Consider the following 14,539-nt stretch of genomic DNA (forward strand, 5'->3'; position numbering starts at 1 on the left):
CAGGTGGATTTCTGAGTTCGAGGCCAGCCTGGTCTACAGAGTGAGTTCCAGGACAGCCAGGGCTACACAGAGAAACCCTGTCTCAAAAAGCCAAAAAGAAAAAAACAAACAAACATTTCTGTAAAAAGCCACAAAAAATTATACTGCATTATCTACTTACCAAAAAACCCTATAATTCACATCACCCCATGTAAATACACATATATATTTTTAATGCATCTTCTCACCGGGGCTGATGGTGCTCCCTCTGAGAGCCAAAGACCACCCAACGAAACCCCAGTACCAAACAATACCAAAAAGAGAATCCATCTTTTGAGGGTTTGGCCAGGGTTGTCCAAGAGACTCTCAAGCGTGCAGCCTCTTCCTGTTGCCCTTGGTTACCTCTGAGATGGAAGGTATGTTCCTGCTATTTCTGAAGACAGGAAGCATGTCAGAAGCAAGGCCCAGAGACCCCTGAGGTGGAACTGACCTGAATGTTTCCTCCCTGACGTCTAGCTTTCGTGATACCAGAGGGCACCCACCATACGAGCTTCCAAAAGAGGGAGTCAACCTAAAGTTCTCCTGCTATGATCCCACTAACCACATCAATGACTAGCATGGCATATAACCCTAAGGTGCAGTAGTGGCACACAGATTTTCACAGTAACCAACAACTCTCTAGTTGGACTTAAGAACCAGTCGGTGAGGGGCTGGAGAGATGGATCAGGGGTTAAGAGCTCTGACTGCTTTCCCGAAGGTCCTGAGTTCAAATCCCAGCAACCACATGGTGGCTCACAACCATCCGTAACGAGTTCTGGCACCCTCTTCTGGAGTGTCTGAAGACAGCTACAGTGTACATACATATATAATAAATAAATAAATATTAAAAAAAAAAAAGAACCAGTCAGTGAGAGGGGGACCATGGAAACCTAGTTAACTACTCAGTGCTAGTGAAGCCATGGCTATTGGAGGAGAATCTACAACTTCTTCTTCTTCTTTTTCTTTTTTTTTCAAGACAGGGTTTCTCTGTGTAGCCCTGGCCGTCCTGGAACTCATTCTGTAGACCAGGCTGGCCTTGAACTTAGAAATCCACTGCCTCTGCTTCCCAAGTGCTGGGATTAAAGGTGTGCGCCACCACTGCCCGGCAAGCTATGACTTCTAATTTACTATGCCAGCATAATCCCTTGCAACAATCTATAAACGTTTGTCCTTACACCTACAAAGTATAGACTTCACCCCTCATCAAGGAAACTTCTCTTCACAACAGCTGGAGACCACTACAGAAAACCACAACCAATCAAAATGCAGAGTTGTGGAGCACAGTCCCAGTGGATACAACTATGAAAACATTTCTGCACCTGAGGCTCAGGGGGCATTGCAGAAGAGGGGGTGAAAGATTGTAAGAGCCAGAGGATCAGGGAGTTTGCTGTGAGAGTGTGTCTCCTTTACAACATCAGAAACCACACCCATGTAATCGTACCAATACTACTGCCCAAATGCAAGTTGGACAAGGATGATACCAAAGAACACATCACATTGAATAGGGAAAAGCCCGTGGGGCCTTAGTCCCGCACAAAGAAGTGCAGGCAACTGGAGAAAGCTGGGGGCAAATTGAGAGAGGTGGCTCTCCCCAGGGAAGACCACACCAGCCGGCTATCCTGTGGCAAATGGTAAACACTGATGCATACATACTGGTAGCATTATACAGACTGAATATATCTAGGAATATATGCAGATTATATACATGTATGCATATGTGCAATAATAATATAAATCATTATGTTATTATAATAATAAGAAAAAAAGACCTTGAATTTGAAAGAAACTGGGGCTAGGTATATGGAGGAAAGAAAGGGAGAAATATTATAATCAAAGTATAATCTAAAAAAAATTAAAATAATAATACAGGCTAGTCACAGTGGCCCACACCTTTAATTCCAGAAATTGGGATGCAGAAGCAGGTAGATTCCTGTAAGTTCCAGACTAGCCGGACTACAAAGAGAGACACCCTGCCTTTAAAAAATTCTGTTCTGACACCGGGCATGGTGGTGCACGCCTTTAGTCCCAGCACTTGGGAGGCAGAGGCAGGTGGATTTCTGAGTTTGAGGCCAGCCTGGTCTACAAACTGAGTCCCAGGACAGCCAGGGCTACACAGAGAAATCCTGTCTCGAAAAACAAAACAAAACAAAACAAAACAAAACAAAACAAAACAAAACAAAACAAAATCTGTTCTGCTAGACCAACAACTTCAGTAGTCTTGTCTGGTTTCCTCTCAGTCTTAGACTTGTCTAAGTCTTGAACAGAGACATAGTTGGTATGAAGTCTGCCTCCCTCCCAGAAGGAAAACAAGGGAAAGGGAGTCTCCAAGAACAAACAGGGGTTAAATTACTCGTGTTTATTTATAACAGACCTTCAGCCAGTACAGTACAAAACTTACAGTAGTATTTCTCCATTACACAAATATTTACTTACAGTATGTTACATATACAAAATGCTTTGCAGTAAGTCTCAAAAGCTGGTTTAACCCCCTTTGAGAAAGGAGAAAAACTCTTTAAAAAGAGGGAAGGGGAGGATAGGTCAGGAACCAGAGGAAGAGAGACAAGGTCAAGGGTCAAGGGCCAAAGAGGACACCGAACAGGCTACAGAGGAACCCTGGGGAGAAGGAGAGGTGGTATTGCACTTGCTTCTGTTTTTATTCTATTTTTGATCTTCATAATTTCTGATTAAAAATATATATATATTATATATACAAGGAAAGAAGCTGCCAGAAGTATTATAAAATTCCACTTGCAGCTTGGACACTGACACACACACACACACACATACATACACACACACACACACACACACACACACACACACACAGGTCTGGAAAAGTGTCTATTTAGAAATTCTCTCCCTTCCCTCCACTTTTTTGTGGTGGTGTTTTTTTTAAGAGTAATAAAAAAAAAAGAGAGAACAACACCTCTTTTCTCTGTGTGGATTTTGGCATTTTGTTTTTTGTTGTTGTTTTCTTCTTTTTCTTTATTTTTTTGTTTTGTTTTTGTTTTGTTTTGTTTTTTTATGCAAAAGGATCTGGGAGAGAGCATGAGGATGTTTGAGGTTCCAGAGCTGGAAGGCCCTGAAAAGTAGCATTTTGTACCTAAGACCCTGGTTAAAGTGCAGTGGTGGGCTGGAGAGAGACGCCACGCCCCCTCCTCCCTAGCACCTGGTCTTGTCCCTTCCACCTCTGCTCTCATGGGCATTAGCATAGCCTCGCAGGAGCATAGTTCTTTGTGTTCCTGGGAGGTCACAGGTGCTAAGACTGACTAAACAAAGGGAGGGGTGGGGCACTCTAAGGCTCTAGCGCCTCAGAGGAACTCCTTCTGAGGTGTCCTCAAATACAGGGCAGACACAGAAGAGGTGGGAGCAGGTCTAATGGGAGCTCACAACCAGAATGGTTGAGGAGAAGCCCAGACAGTAACCTCAGCTGTGTGCCAGCCCAAGAAGGAATTAGTGCCAAGGCTCTGTTGTGGCGACCCTTCCCTTGTCTCGGGACCACTCCTTTCAGAGCTCAGCCCTCATTCTCTTGCGTTTGGCAGCACCTGCTTATTGCTACATTGCCAGGGAAGAACAGCCCCACAGAGCTGCTCTCTGCCAATCTGGTCCTTTTGGGAAGCAGTGCCAGGCAGAAGGAAGAAGAGAAAAGAGTGGTTTTCACCCCACTACCCTTCTCCCGATAGGGGAAAGTTGACTCTTTTCAGAATGCTTAAGAGCCCCAGTCCCAGGATCTGAACTAGCCCACCCTTTATCTTTATTTTTTAGCCTCTCCAAGTCCCTAACAGGGAGTGAGGAAAGTAGGGAGAGGCAGAAGAGATAAAGAAAGGGCACGTGGGAAGGAAGATGGAAGGAAGGGAAGAGAAAGGGAGGGTGAAGACCAAGACTATAACTTATGAGGTGTTGTGTTTGGTTTTTTTTTTTTCTTTTTTTTTCCTTTTCTTTAAATATAGAAAAAACATCCTTTGGTTTGAATCTCAAAGAAGCAGAGTGGGATGGTTGTGGCCCTGGCAGGGAACTCTTTAGAGAGAGAGACTTCCACCTGCAATGGAGCTATGCCTCCTCCTGCATGGTCTCACGAATCCTCAATTATCCGAATAGCCAGAGTGTCTGCAACCACCAGAGAAGACTGTCTCTCCTGCCCTGTGTCTGGAGCTAAGTATGGAAAGGGCAGTGGAGGTGACTCCCAGCTGTGTCCGTCCCATTCTTGCTGGGACAAGGGTGGAATGGTTGACGGGCACATACGTGTAGTTCATCCTGGGACAATTTTTTGGTTATACTGAAAATTGGCAGAGTGAAAAGAGACACCCCCTTTCTCCCTGCCATTGATCATAACAGGGCCCAGGAGCCTGGGAACGAGACGGCAAGTCCTGCTGGAAGGGAGAGGAAAAAGGCAGCGTGACTGACGGGGTTGAGAGACCCCTGGTCATCGAGCAGCAACCTGCTGGTTTCTCATAATATGGGGACAGAAGGAGTCCCTGAGAGCCTAGGAAGGTCACTGGAGTGTAAGTGTTTGAAAGGTGGAGGAGAGAGATCTACCCATCCCCCTTCCCATGCCCTGGTTCTCAGCTAGGTACCTGCAGCTCTCTCTGGGTGTCAGAGAGAGGGTTGCAGGTCTAGCCTTAGCCCCTGAGAATATAAAATGGGGGCATTCCAAGGAGAGAAAGAGAAAAGCCACCACTGACAGGAGTGGCGAGTTGAGACCAGAGTGGTGTTGAGGGGTGAGCCAGGGAGAGGGAAGGGTGGTATCACATCCTAGAGGGAGGTCCTGAATGTAGTCTTTAGGGAGCTCGGATTCCCAGGTGAGGTCAAGAGGACCCTCAGTCCACAGTGCCTGGGGAAGAGTTTCTACAGCCCCTCCTACCTGCAAATGAGGAAATTCTTCATTCATTTAAGAATAGTGCAAGCTGCCTAAAGTGAGTGGGCACGAGAGGTATGGAGTGCCGGGCTGAAAGGTCCCAGAGAGGAGATAATAATGCCACAGAGCTAAGGTGGGGCTGTTGGGAGGTATCAGCATCAAAAGTGAAGGGTCAGATAAATAAGGGTGAGGATTAAAGCAAGAAGCCCAACGTCTCTTCGCACAGAGAGGAGCTTCCAACCCCTGGAGCTGTTGGAGGATGTGGGATCCACACACACACACAAGTAATAATAATAATAATAATAAAATTTAAAAAAATCTAGGCTTAGAGCAGAAGGGAGCCATGGGCAGAAGAATGAAGGAGTGGCCAGAGATTGCAGTAAACTAAGAAAAGGCCAAGTTAAAGTCAATTAAAAAAAGCAAATGTGCCGGGGAGAGAGGTTAGAAGGAGAAATATAAGCAAGAGACTTGTCTCTTCGAAATGCTCAAATCGGTTAGGGTAGAAGGGAACAGGCAAAGTCAAGTGTGAAGTGAGGCGGCCAGTGGGTGGGGCTACAACGCAAAACTCCTTAGGGTGTAACAGGAATTGGGCTAGACACCTGTAGGTGGGGCAGTGGGGTGGGGGCGGGGCTGAGAGCAGGCTGTGGGGAAAGAGGTCTCTAGCCCACCTTATGTTCCCCCCGGACGATGTGGGAAGAGAACTCATACCGATCCTGGCTGTGATAACCACAGATGTTACACTCAAAAGGGTCTCTGAAGCCGTGGCAGCCCATGTGGATGGTGAACATGACGTGGTCCAGAAAGAGGATGCGGCAGTGTTCACACTTAAAGGCCTTCACGGGCTCACCACTCTCACCCACCACCCGAAGCACTTCCTTGGAGGGGCCTGGGGTGCCCCGCAGTAACCCCTCCTGTGGTTTGGGGTCCTCTTTGGCATAGGCGGGACTGTGCCGGCCCACCACTATGGTGGGAGGAGGTTGGGGTGGGGGACCCTGAGGGAGGGATACCACTCCACCAATCCGGTCTTCGTGGTTGCTCTCTGTATCTGTGGAGTCCTGGCAACCATTGCTGGGGGATGCCCCAGGGTCAGTCAGAGAGCCTCGGGCCCGATAAAGGAGGGGACCTCCATCTCCCAGGTCCTCCGGTCCCTCACCTGCTTCTCGGGACCCTGGAAGCTCCAGTCGGCTGGGGATGGGCTGCATTTGGGTGTACACAGAGCTGATGACAGGTGTGAGTTCTGAGATGCAGTTGGTGGGTGGGAGGCGGAGGGGACGCAGATGCTCTGTACCCACAAAGGCTAGAGACCCTCCAAAGCCAGGCTCCAGGCCATGGTGTGCCACCAACTCTACGTCCTTTTCATAGCCACCGCTGGCGTTCACATCATAGGGAAGGTCTGAGAGGCTGAAGCGCATCTGCTTTTCGCCTGCGGAGGAGGATCAGATCTCATTGGCATTGGATTTGAAGAACCCTTATTCTTTGTTTTCTAACCCAGGAACCTAACTATAACAGTATCCTTATCGACATTAATTAGTTTTGGGGACCCAACCCAGGGCTTCACATGTTATACATTCTCCCACTAAGCTATCTCTACAGCCCCAGGTGACCTCACTTACTTTCCCTGAGGGTCAGGCCCTGGGCAGGCTACAGTTCTAGAGTAAGGCCTCACTATGAAGTCATCACTTCAAAATGTTTCAGATCCTCAGAGAGATGTCGTTTGCGGGACAAGGAACCACAAGTCGGCTTCCTCTCACTGACTCTAAGACCAGCCCATGTAGACTGAAGTCCTTGTTCTCTTCAAAGGATGGAAAAGCTCGATCCCCCCTCCTCCCGCCCCCGTTGAGTTCTTGATACTGACCGGTCTCTACTCTCTCTTATATGTGTTTTGTGTATATGTGTGTGTGCATGTGTGCACATTCATCACTGTGCTTGTACATGTGCATGTATATATACATATAAGCGGAAGGCAGAGGACAGACAACCCTGGAGATCTTCAGGACCACCAGCCACCATCTTTTAAACAGGATCTATTATGGGCCTGGAGTTCACCAGGTAGGCTAGGCTGCCTGGTCAGTCGGCCCCAGGGCACTGTTCTTTCTCTGCCTCCCCAGTGCTAGGATAACAAGCATGAGCCACTATGCCTGGCATTCTTAGGTAGGTCCTGGGGGATGAAGTCTCTGGTTCTCACACTTGCCCTTTACAGACTGTGCTATCATCCCCCAACTCTCTTGAAGCACTCCCTTCCATCCACTCCCTTCTGAGTGGAACCCTCTGAGCACCACAGAGACCACTTGGCTCATTTTTCCCCCTAAATCAAATCTCCAGACCCAGGTCTCTCTGGTCTAATGGCAGTCAAAACTGTGATGTATTTGAGCTGTGCCTCGGAGCTGCTATCTCCTTTCGAACGGGAACTCTTACCTACAAACTTCTGTGGGGTGGAGCGCTTGCGTTTGGTGAGGCTGTTGGCCAAACGATCAATGAAAGTTGGCCGCTCCGTCGATGGGTGCAGCATTGAGTCAGGCACCATCTCCAGGTCACGGATTTCATCACCTGGAGGGGAGGGGCAGGTGGGAGCTACTGAGTGAGGGTGGCATTGGCCCAGCAGCCTTTGCCTGGAGAAAACACCGGGCCAGTCAGTAGTCAAGGAAGGTTACACCTGCAAAACTGGGCTGGCGCTCTCTCTCTCTCTCTTTCTCTTCCTCCTCTTGCTCCCTCTCTTTCTGTCTTTCTTTTCTTTTTTCTTTTATATTTTTGAGACAGGATCCCACTATGTAGCCCTGGTTGGCTTTGAACTCACTGTGTAGATAGATCAGGCTGGCCTTGAACTCACAGAGATCCACCTGTCTCTGCCTTCTAAGTGCCAGAATTAAAGGAATGTATCACCATTGGGTCTTTACTAAGTTCATTCCAGGAACACTTTAGACCATTTGCCAAGAATCGTACATGTCCAACCCTTGATCTTCGATTCTTTGTGCCTTCTCTCCAGCTACCCTGAGATTATAGATCCAAACTTTCTCTATGCTCAGATTCCCCTGTAGACCTTCCTCTATGTCTGGATCCCCCTATTGACCTGTCCCAGAGCTGTGCTGGCCACTCATGGGGTGCTTAGGAAGGAATACTTGGTTGGTTCGCTAAGTGCAGCCTCATCCCTGTGGAAAGAGGTGCTAGAATCACCCTTGCCTGAACTCCTGGCCCTACCCTCAGCTCCCCTATGGTACGACCCACAGCCCCACCTGGCTGGCCAGCCAGAGCTTGGGCATCAGTGCTGAGACTCTGTAGGTAGTTGTGGCACCTCTCCTTGTGCTCCTCCAGGGTACTTTGCTGTTTGTAGCTCCGGCCACAGTAGTTGCACTTGTAGGGTTTGCCCACGGTGGGGGAGGAGACTGTGGAGGACAGAGAAGAGGCAGCATGAGAGTAACTTCTCCCTCCCTGTACCTGGCGCTGAAGAGTCACGCAGGAGGAGCAACTGCATTGTGCACGCAGAGGAAAGAACGTTGATAACTTGATTTTTTTTTTTTTTAAATTGTCTTCCCTTCCCCAACTCCACATACAACAAAGAAAAGGTTAGCTAAATCTGAGGAAGCCGTGGACGCCGTGTAGCTAAGGGAAGAGACCCCGTGGCCGTGGACATCGGGAAGAGACCCCGTGGCATGCAGCTTTAGGCTGGTAGGGATTCTAGGTGCTCTGGCTGCTTCTCAAAGGAAGTGAAGACGTGAGGACTTAGCAGGGGATCTTCCCAGGATCTTAGAGTCTGGGGCTCAGACTGTGGTTTAACCTTTCTGTGAGGCAGGCGGGTGGGTGTCATGGCTGTTTATCAGACAAGGGGACTTTTTGCTTGCAAGCACTCCGCTTTGGTTGGAGGGAAACTGGCGGGCTGAAGCAACAGAAAGGGCAGCCCCGACCTAGTCCTGCGTACGCATGAACAGCACTGGTTGGTCCCTACTTGTGTTGTTTTTACCTCCAGCAGTTGTCTGGTTTTACTGATCTTTTTCTTTCTCTGTCATTATACTGAGGTACTAAGATCCGCACGCACCCCAGGGAGCCCCACAAAGCAAAAGAACAGAGAAGGTGAAGGAAAGGAAAGAGAATGAGTTTGAGTTTATTTTTGTTGTTGTTTTAAAAAGAACGTGTTATAAAAGCTCTAAAGTGGGGGGGGGGGCCTGGGAAAACAGATTGATAACACAACTCTTGGGAGGAGATTTTTTGGGAAGAGGGGAGAGGAGGAAGCTCAGAGGAACAAGGTATATTTGTGTATATTTGTGTTTATTGCTACCGTTGAGTAGCGTGGCAGCAGAAGGCATTGCTAGGAGATTGGTAATTATTATTCAGCCCCACATATGTCTCTGTTGGCCACTGCTAAATTGACCTTTGCCATGTTGCTCTTCGCCCATAAATGACATGTTTAAGAGATGGAGTGCCAGGTCCCTCTCCACCCAAGACCCTTGGGGTTTGACTTGTTAGGAGAGGATCCTCTAGCCCTTTCTTTCTTTCTTTCTTTCTTTCTTTCTTTCTTTCTTTCTTTCTTTCTTTCTTTCTTTCTTTCTTTTTTTTTTTTTTTAGGGTTTCTCTGTGTAGCCCTGGCTGTCTTGGAACTCACTCTGTAGACCAGGCTGGCCTCAAACTCAGAAATCCACCTGCCTCTGTCTTCCAAGTGCTGGGATTAAAGGCGTGAGCCACCACTTCCCAGGTTGCCCTTTATTTTTTACAAGGTGAATTACAGCAGGAAGCATCTCACAGAGATGGGACCTACACTTAAGTCTCCCCCCTTAATCTCCTACGAAACAATATTCAAAATCTATTCAGTTGACCTTGTTAAGGGCTTGTGTGCTTGCAGGACCTTGTAGTGAATATCTTTAATCCCAGCACCTGGGAGACAGACCCAGTTGCATCTCTCTGAGTCTGAAGCCAGCCTGGTCTACATGGCAAGTTCCATGCTATCCAGAGCTAAACAGTGAGACCCTTTCTCAAAAAGAAAAAACAAAAAATCTGGCCTTCTTGGGGGCCAAGCTATCCTAGCTCTGAGCAAGCCAGGGGAGTCACCCCTTCCTGAGAAAAAGGAGCATGTATTTTGACCATGGGGTCTTGATGAAGGCCAGCTAGGCACAGCCCATAACATTCATTTCCTTTCCCACAGCATCAGTGTCCTTGTTAAACAAATGGGGGCCTTTGGGCTGGGGCTGTAGCTCATTTAGTAGCTAGCTTGCTCTCTCTCTCTCTCTCTCTCTCTCTGTGAAGTATATGTGTATGTGTGCATATGTGTGTATGTATGCGTGTGTAAATGTGTGAGTGTGTATGTGTGAAACCTTAGGTTTGATCCCCAGCTGCTCATTGGCAGGAGCAGTGGTGTATCCCTTCCAACCCAGTGTTCATGAGAAAGGGGGGCGGGGAGGAGGAGGACCAAGATCAGAAAGGGAAGGTCATCTTTGGTTACGCAGGAAATTTGAGATCAGCTTGGGATACATGAGACCCCCCCCACCTCCAAGTCTCAAAAAGTGAAGTGTCTGCCACCGGGAAAGGAACATTTTCATCTAGATTTTTTCCCCCCTCAACTCCCTTGCCTGCATCTGAAATTCTTATGATCATAGAAGGTGACACAAGAAAAATTCTCTGTAGATTACACAGTATAACTCAGTGATAATCAGAGGGACAAAGAGGTCACCAATCTGGAACAAGGCTGGGTGAGGAGGCAGAAGACGAGTCCAAAATGTGGTAAAATATCTAGGAAGTTCTCCAGTTCCTTCACAGACACTACCTCAAAAATCTTTCACTTATTTTTGTTATTTTGAGGCAGGGCCTCACATAGCCCAGGCTGAATGAACACATGACCTTCCTGCCCCCATCTCTCTGGTACTGGGAGACAGCCACACCCAGCTTCCGAGCATCTTGAGTGGACTAGGGCCTCGTTGCTCCAGTTCCCTACTGACCCCTGACCGACCACTGACCCCTGGGTTCTCTCTGGACTAGCTCTTTTTTTTTTTTTTTTAAAATTTTTTTTTTTTTTTTTTTTTTTTTTTTTTTTTTTTTTAAAGATTTATTTATTTATTTATTTATTTATTTATTTATTTATTTATTTATTATATGTAAGTACACTGTAGCTGTCTTCAGACACTCCAGAAGAGGGCGCCAGGTCTCATTACGGGTGGTTGTGAGCCACCATGTGGTTGCTGGGATTTGAACTCCGGACCTTCGGAAGAGCAGTCGGGTGCTCTTACCCACTGAGCCATCTCACCAGCCCTGGACTAGCTCTCATCTATAAAAAAATGACCACTTCTTGGGATGCAGAGCAGAAATGAGATAGTCTTTTCCTATTTGGTCCTAGTTCCCATATTTGGAAGCCCTCAGGTTTATGGCAACCACTAGAAGATGGGGGAGCGGAGACATGGTAATTGTCCAAGACCTTTGATACTTTGGGAGTAGGAGTGGGTTGGGGTAAATATGGTGGCAGGGGTAGGTCCTAATGCAAGAGAGAATGGGAGAGAGCCTCCCAAGGGGTTCAAATTAGAGGTGACGGGCCATAGGACATCATTATAGTGTCTAGAGACGAAGGCCAGAGAGAAGCCAGTATCATTAAACCACTTTCTTTTTGCTTCATGTCACAGAATGTGGCAGTAAAAAACCCCAGTGAAGACTCCTACAAGTTCCTCACAGAGCCTGCTGCCCAAGTCAGTGCAGCAGGGCCCTCTCTGCTCTGAGTTCTCTGCTCCTCAGTGACAGACGTTATATTATCCCTCTCCAGAGAAAAGTCTCGAAGCACCATTTTCTGCATATGCTGGGTACCTCTCTCTGTTCCTGCGCGTCAGTCACTGACCTGAGTGTGTGCGGAGGTGGCCAGTGAGTGCGTCACGCCGGCGGCAGGCATAGTTGCAGAAGGGGCACTTGAAGGGCTTCTCCCCCGAGTGCAGCTTGATGTGGCGAAGCAGATTGCCCTTCTGTGTGAAGGAGGCACCACACTGATTACAGTGGAAGGGCCTCTCCCCTGCAGGTGAAAGATCAGGCCCGGGAAGACCGGCATGAGGGGTGTGGAAGAGCGGAGGGCAAGCTTTCTCAGCGCACTCTGGAGGGGCAGTGGGTGCTACACATACCAGGCCTATGTTATAGAGGTCACCTGGGGGCCCTTTTACCCTAGACTTGAAACCAGAACTTTGGTAGAAGACCTTCCAAAGGACCATTGCCCAAAATAGCTCAGGGAGTCCTGTTTGACCCAGGAGCTCAAAGTCTGAGGAGGATAAGCAGGGGCTCTGTACTCCCCAATACCCTCCGCTTACATTTTGAGAAAAGGCCCCAGAATTCTGTCCCTTTTTGACTAAAAATCTCTCCCCCACTTCTGCAAACCTTTTATGGTATTGAGATCCACCACAAGGCCTTACACGTGGACACACCCCACCGCCGATCTACACAGAAGCGTCAAGAATCCTTCCAGAGGGCCCAGTACATGCTCTGGTTGACCCTTCCATTGCTGAACATCTCCCTGTCCCCCGCCCCCACTCTCCAGTGGGTCTCTTCGGCCTCTGCCCTACCAGGGTCTTAGCACAGCCCCACCCCACCACCCCCATCCCCACCCAGAACTTTCCCAGGAGGCCCTTGGGCTTACTCACCAGTGTGGCTGCGCTTGTGTACCATGAGCACATTGGGCCCAATGCAGACCATGCCGCAGACATCGCACTTGAGCTTCCCGTTGGGTAGCCGGATGCCGCCAGGGGAGTGAGGCTCTGGCCCACTTCCATCGCAGTAGCCTAAGGGCTCTGACAATGAGTCCTCCACAATCACACTGTCATCCTTATCCAGGAGCCGTTCATCTGGCCCCAGCAGTCTGCTCGACTCCTCATCGCTGTACATCTCCACCTTGATGGAGTTGGCTGGGGGTCAGGGGACTGATGTTTAGAATACAGGCAGATAAAGGGGCAACCACTCCCGGGGAAGAATGACACTGTTACAGTCCTGACTGCAAACACGGAGGCTTACAAGCGTCAGGAGGGACAACGGGCCTGTTTATTATCTCAGGTGAGGATCCCAGAGTCTCATCTGAACTGGAAGCAATGGAGTGTGTGGGGTGCGCATGCGCTGTCTTCAGTCACTGGGCCAAACAGGTGGCCGCAGAGGAGCCATAGCCTGAAATTTCTCGTCACTAAGAACAGTGTTTGGCTGGGCATGGTGGCATGCGTCTCTAATCCCAGCACTTGGGAGGCAGAGCCAGTTGGATATCTGTAAGTTTATGGCCAGCCTGGTCTACATAGTGGATTCCCAGTCAGCTAGAGCTACATAGTAAGATCTTGTCTAAAAAAATAGAAGGAAAGAACAAGAAAAAGAAAAAGAAAAAAAAAAAAAAAAAGAAGGAAGGAAAGAGGGAAGAGGAAGGAGGAAGGAAGGAAGAAAGATGCCTAGGTTTGTCTTGGGCAGGAATCCAGCAAGTAACAGAGGCTGGAAAACAGACCTGGGGAGACTGGAGGGGCGAGCAGGCTAAAAGCAGACCAACACTGGAAGACAGGTATCCTTACCCCTCCCTAGGAGACTGAACCCCCTACAGCCTCTGCCCAGCAACCTGAGGGGACATGCGGGAGGAGCTTTGGCACTAGCTCTGACCTACATTCCTGGCTATTTCAACCATTTAGAGAATGTCACAGATCTAGAGCCAGCTGGGGAGGGGCATGGGGGGGGCCCTGTCTGGTCCGAGTAGCAAGTAGTGCGGTGGAAGTGGTGAAGTCCCGCTACTGTGCGTTTTCTGTCTCTCTCTCTCTACCCTGATGACCATTTCTGTCTTCTGGAACCTTTATTCCCCCTGCTCCCTGCCCCCTCCGCCCCTCGAAATGGGGTTTCTCTGTGTAGCCCTGGCTGTTCTGGAACTCTGTAGACCAGGCTGGGAACAAACTTCTGCCTCCCGAGTGCTGGGACTAAAGGCGTGTGTCATCATACCCTGCTGGAACCTTTACCTTAATATCACCCATACACTTTCTAACTTTACCTCAGGCTGGTGTTAGCCATTCACTCTTTCCACAAGCTAGGAGAGCTCTAGGTTCTGGATTCCTTCCCCACCCTGATAGTCTCTGAGCAGGAACCAGAAGGAAATGATGCGGAAATGGTGGCCAGTGGAAAGCAAACCGAAGGCCAAATAAAAGACAAAAGATGGGGCTGCCTGGTGCCAGGAGTGGGTAGAGGGTCGCACTTACCACTGAGCGAGCGGCTGGGTGAAGAGTGTTGGCTGTTTGGGGTGCTCACCGAGGGCCCCACTGGGGCCCCAAGGAACTCCTTCTCCAGAGATGAGTCCCCGCTACCTTGGAGGAGAGAACGGATGGCAGGTAAAGCTTGGGCTGAAGCCATCTATAGTCCACTACCTAATGTTTAAGAAAAACTTCAGTTAAACATCACAAACATTTGTTCTATAGCCAAGTGTGAGGTACGCTTGAATGTTGAGCACCCTACCTCGTGCCCCAGCAGCCGGGTGCCCCTTGCTGACTCTCACTTCCGTGAGCTCAGCAGCCGTCTGGCCTACCCTACCTTTATCTGTGCCTGACGGGAAGAGCATCACCCACTACTGGGCAGGCCAGGGTAGAACAGAGAACAGGGATCTGAGGAGGTGGTAAGGGACATTTTTTTTTTTTTTTTTTTTTTTTTTTTTTTTTTTTTTTTTTTTTTTTCGAGGTTTTTTTTTTAGGAGACACCACCTTAAAGGGT

General features: G+C 48.7%; 1 protein-coding gene across 4 annotated transcripts in view; it reads right to left on the reverse strand.

The window, feature by feature from the left end:
* Positions 1 to 2,359: 2,359 nt before the first annotated feature.
* Positions 2,360 to 14,539, reverse strand: part of Ikzf4 (IKAROS family zinc finger 4) — a 20,274-nt gene continuing 8,094 nt past the window's right edge. For 2 of the 4 annotated variants that reach the window (XM_021174625.2, XM_021174627.2), the window contains 6 exons: positions 14,035 to 14,139; positions 12,466 to 12,726; positions 11,679 to 11,846; positions 8,104 to 8,253; positions 7,289 to 7,420; positions 2,360 to 6,296 (listed from right to left, as the gene is read on the reverse strand). In XM_021174625.2, the coding sequence (XP_021030284.1) occupies positions 5,533 to 6,296; positions 7,289 to 7,420; positions 8,104 to 8,253; positions 11,679 to 11,846; positions 12,466 to 12,726; positions 14,035 to 14,139 (1,580 nt within the window). In that variant the 3' untranslated portion in view covers positions 2,360 to 5,532. Of the gene's footprint in view, positions 6,297 to 7,288; positions 7,421 to 8,103; positions 8,254 to 11,678; positions 11,847 to 12,465; positions 12,727 to 14,034; positions 14,200 to 14,539 lie in introns of all 4 variants that reach the window. The other 2 variants (XM_029482254.1, XM_029482255.1) reach the window with 2 other exon arrangements.

This window comes from Mus caroli, chromosome 10 (assembly GCF_900094665.2).
Source record: "Mus caroli chromosome 10, CAROLI_EIJ_v1.1, whole genome shotgun sequence".
Taxonomy (NCBI): domain Eukaryota; kingdom Metazoa; phylum Chordata; class Mammalia; order Rodentia; family Muridae; genus Mus; species Mus caroli.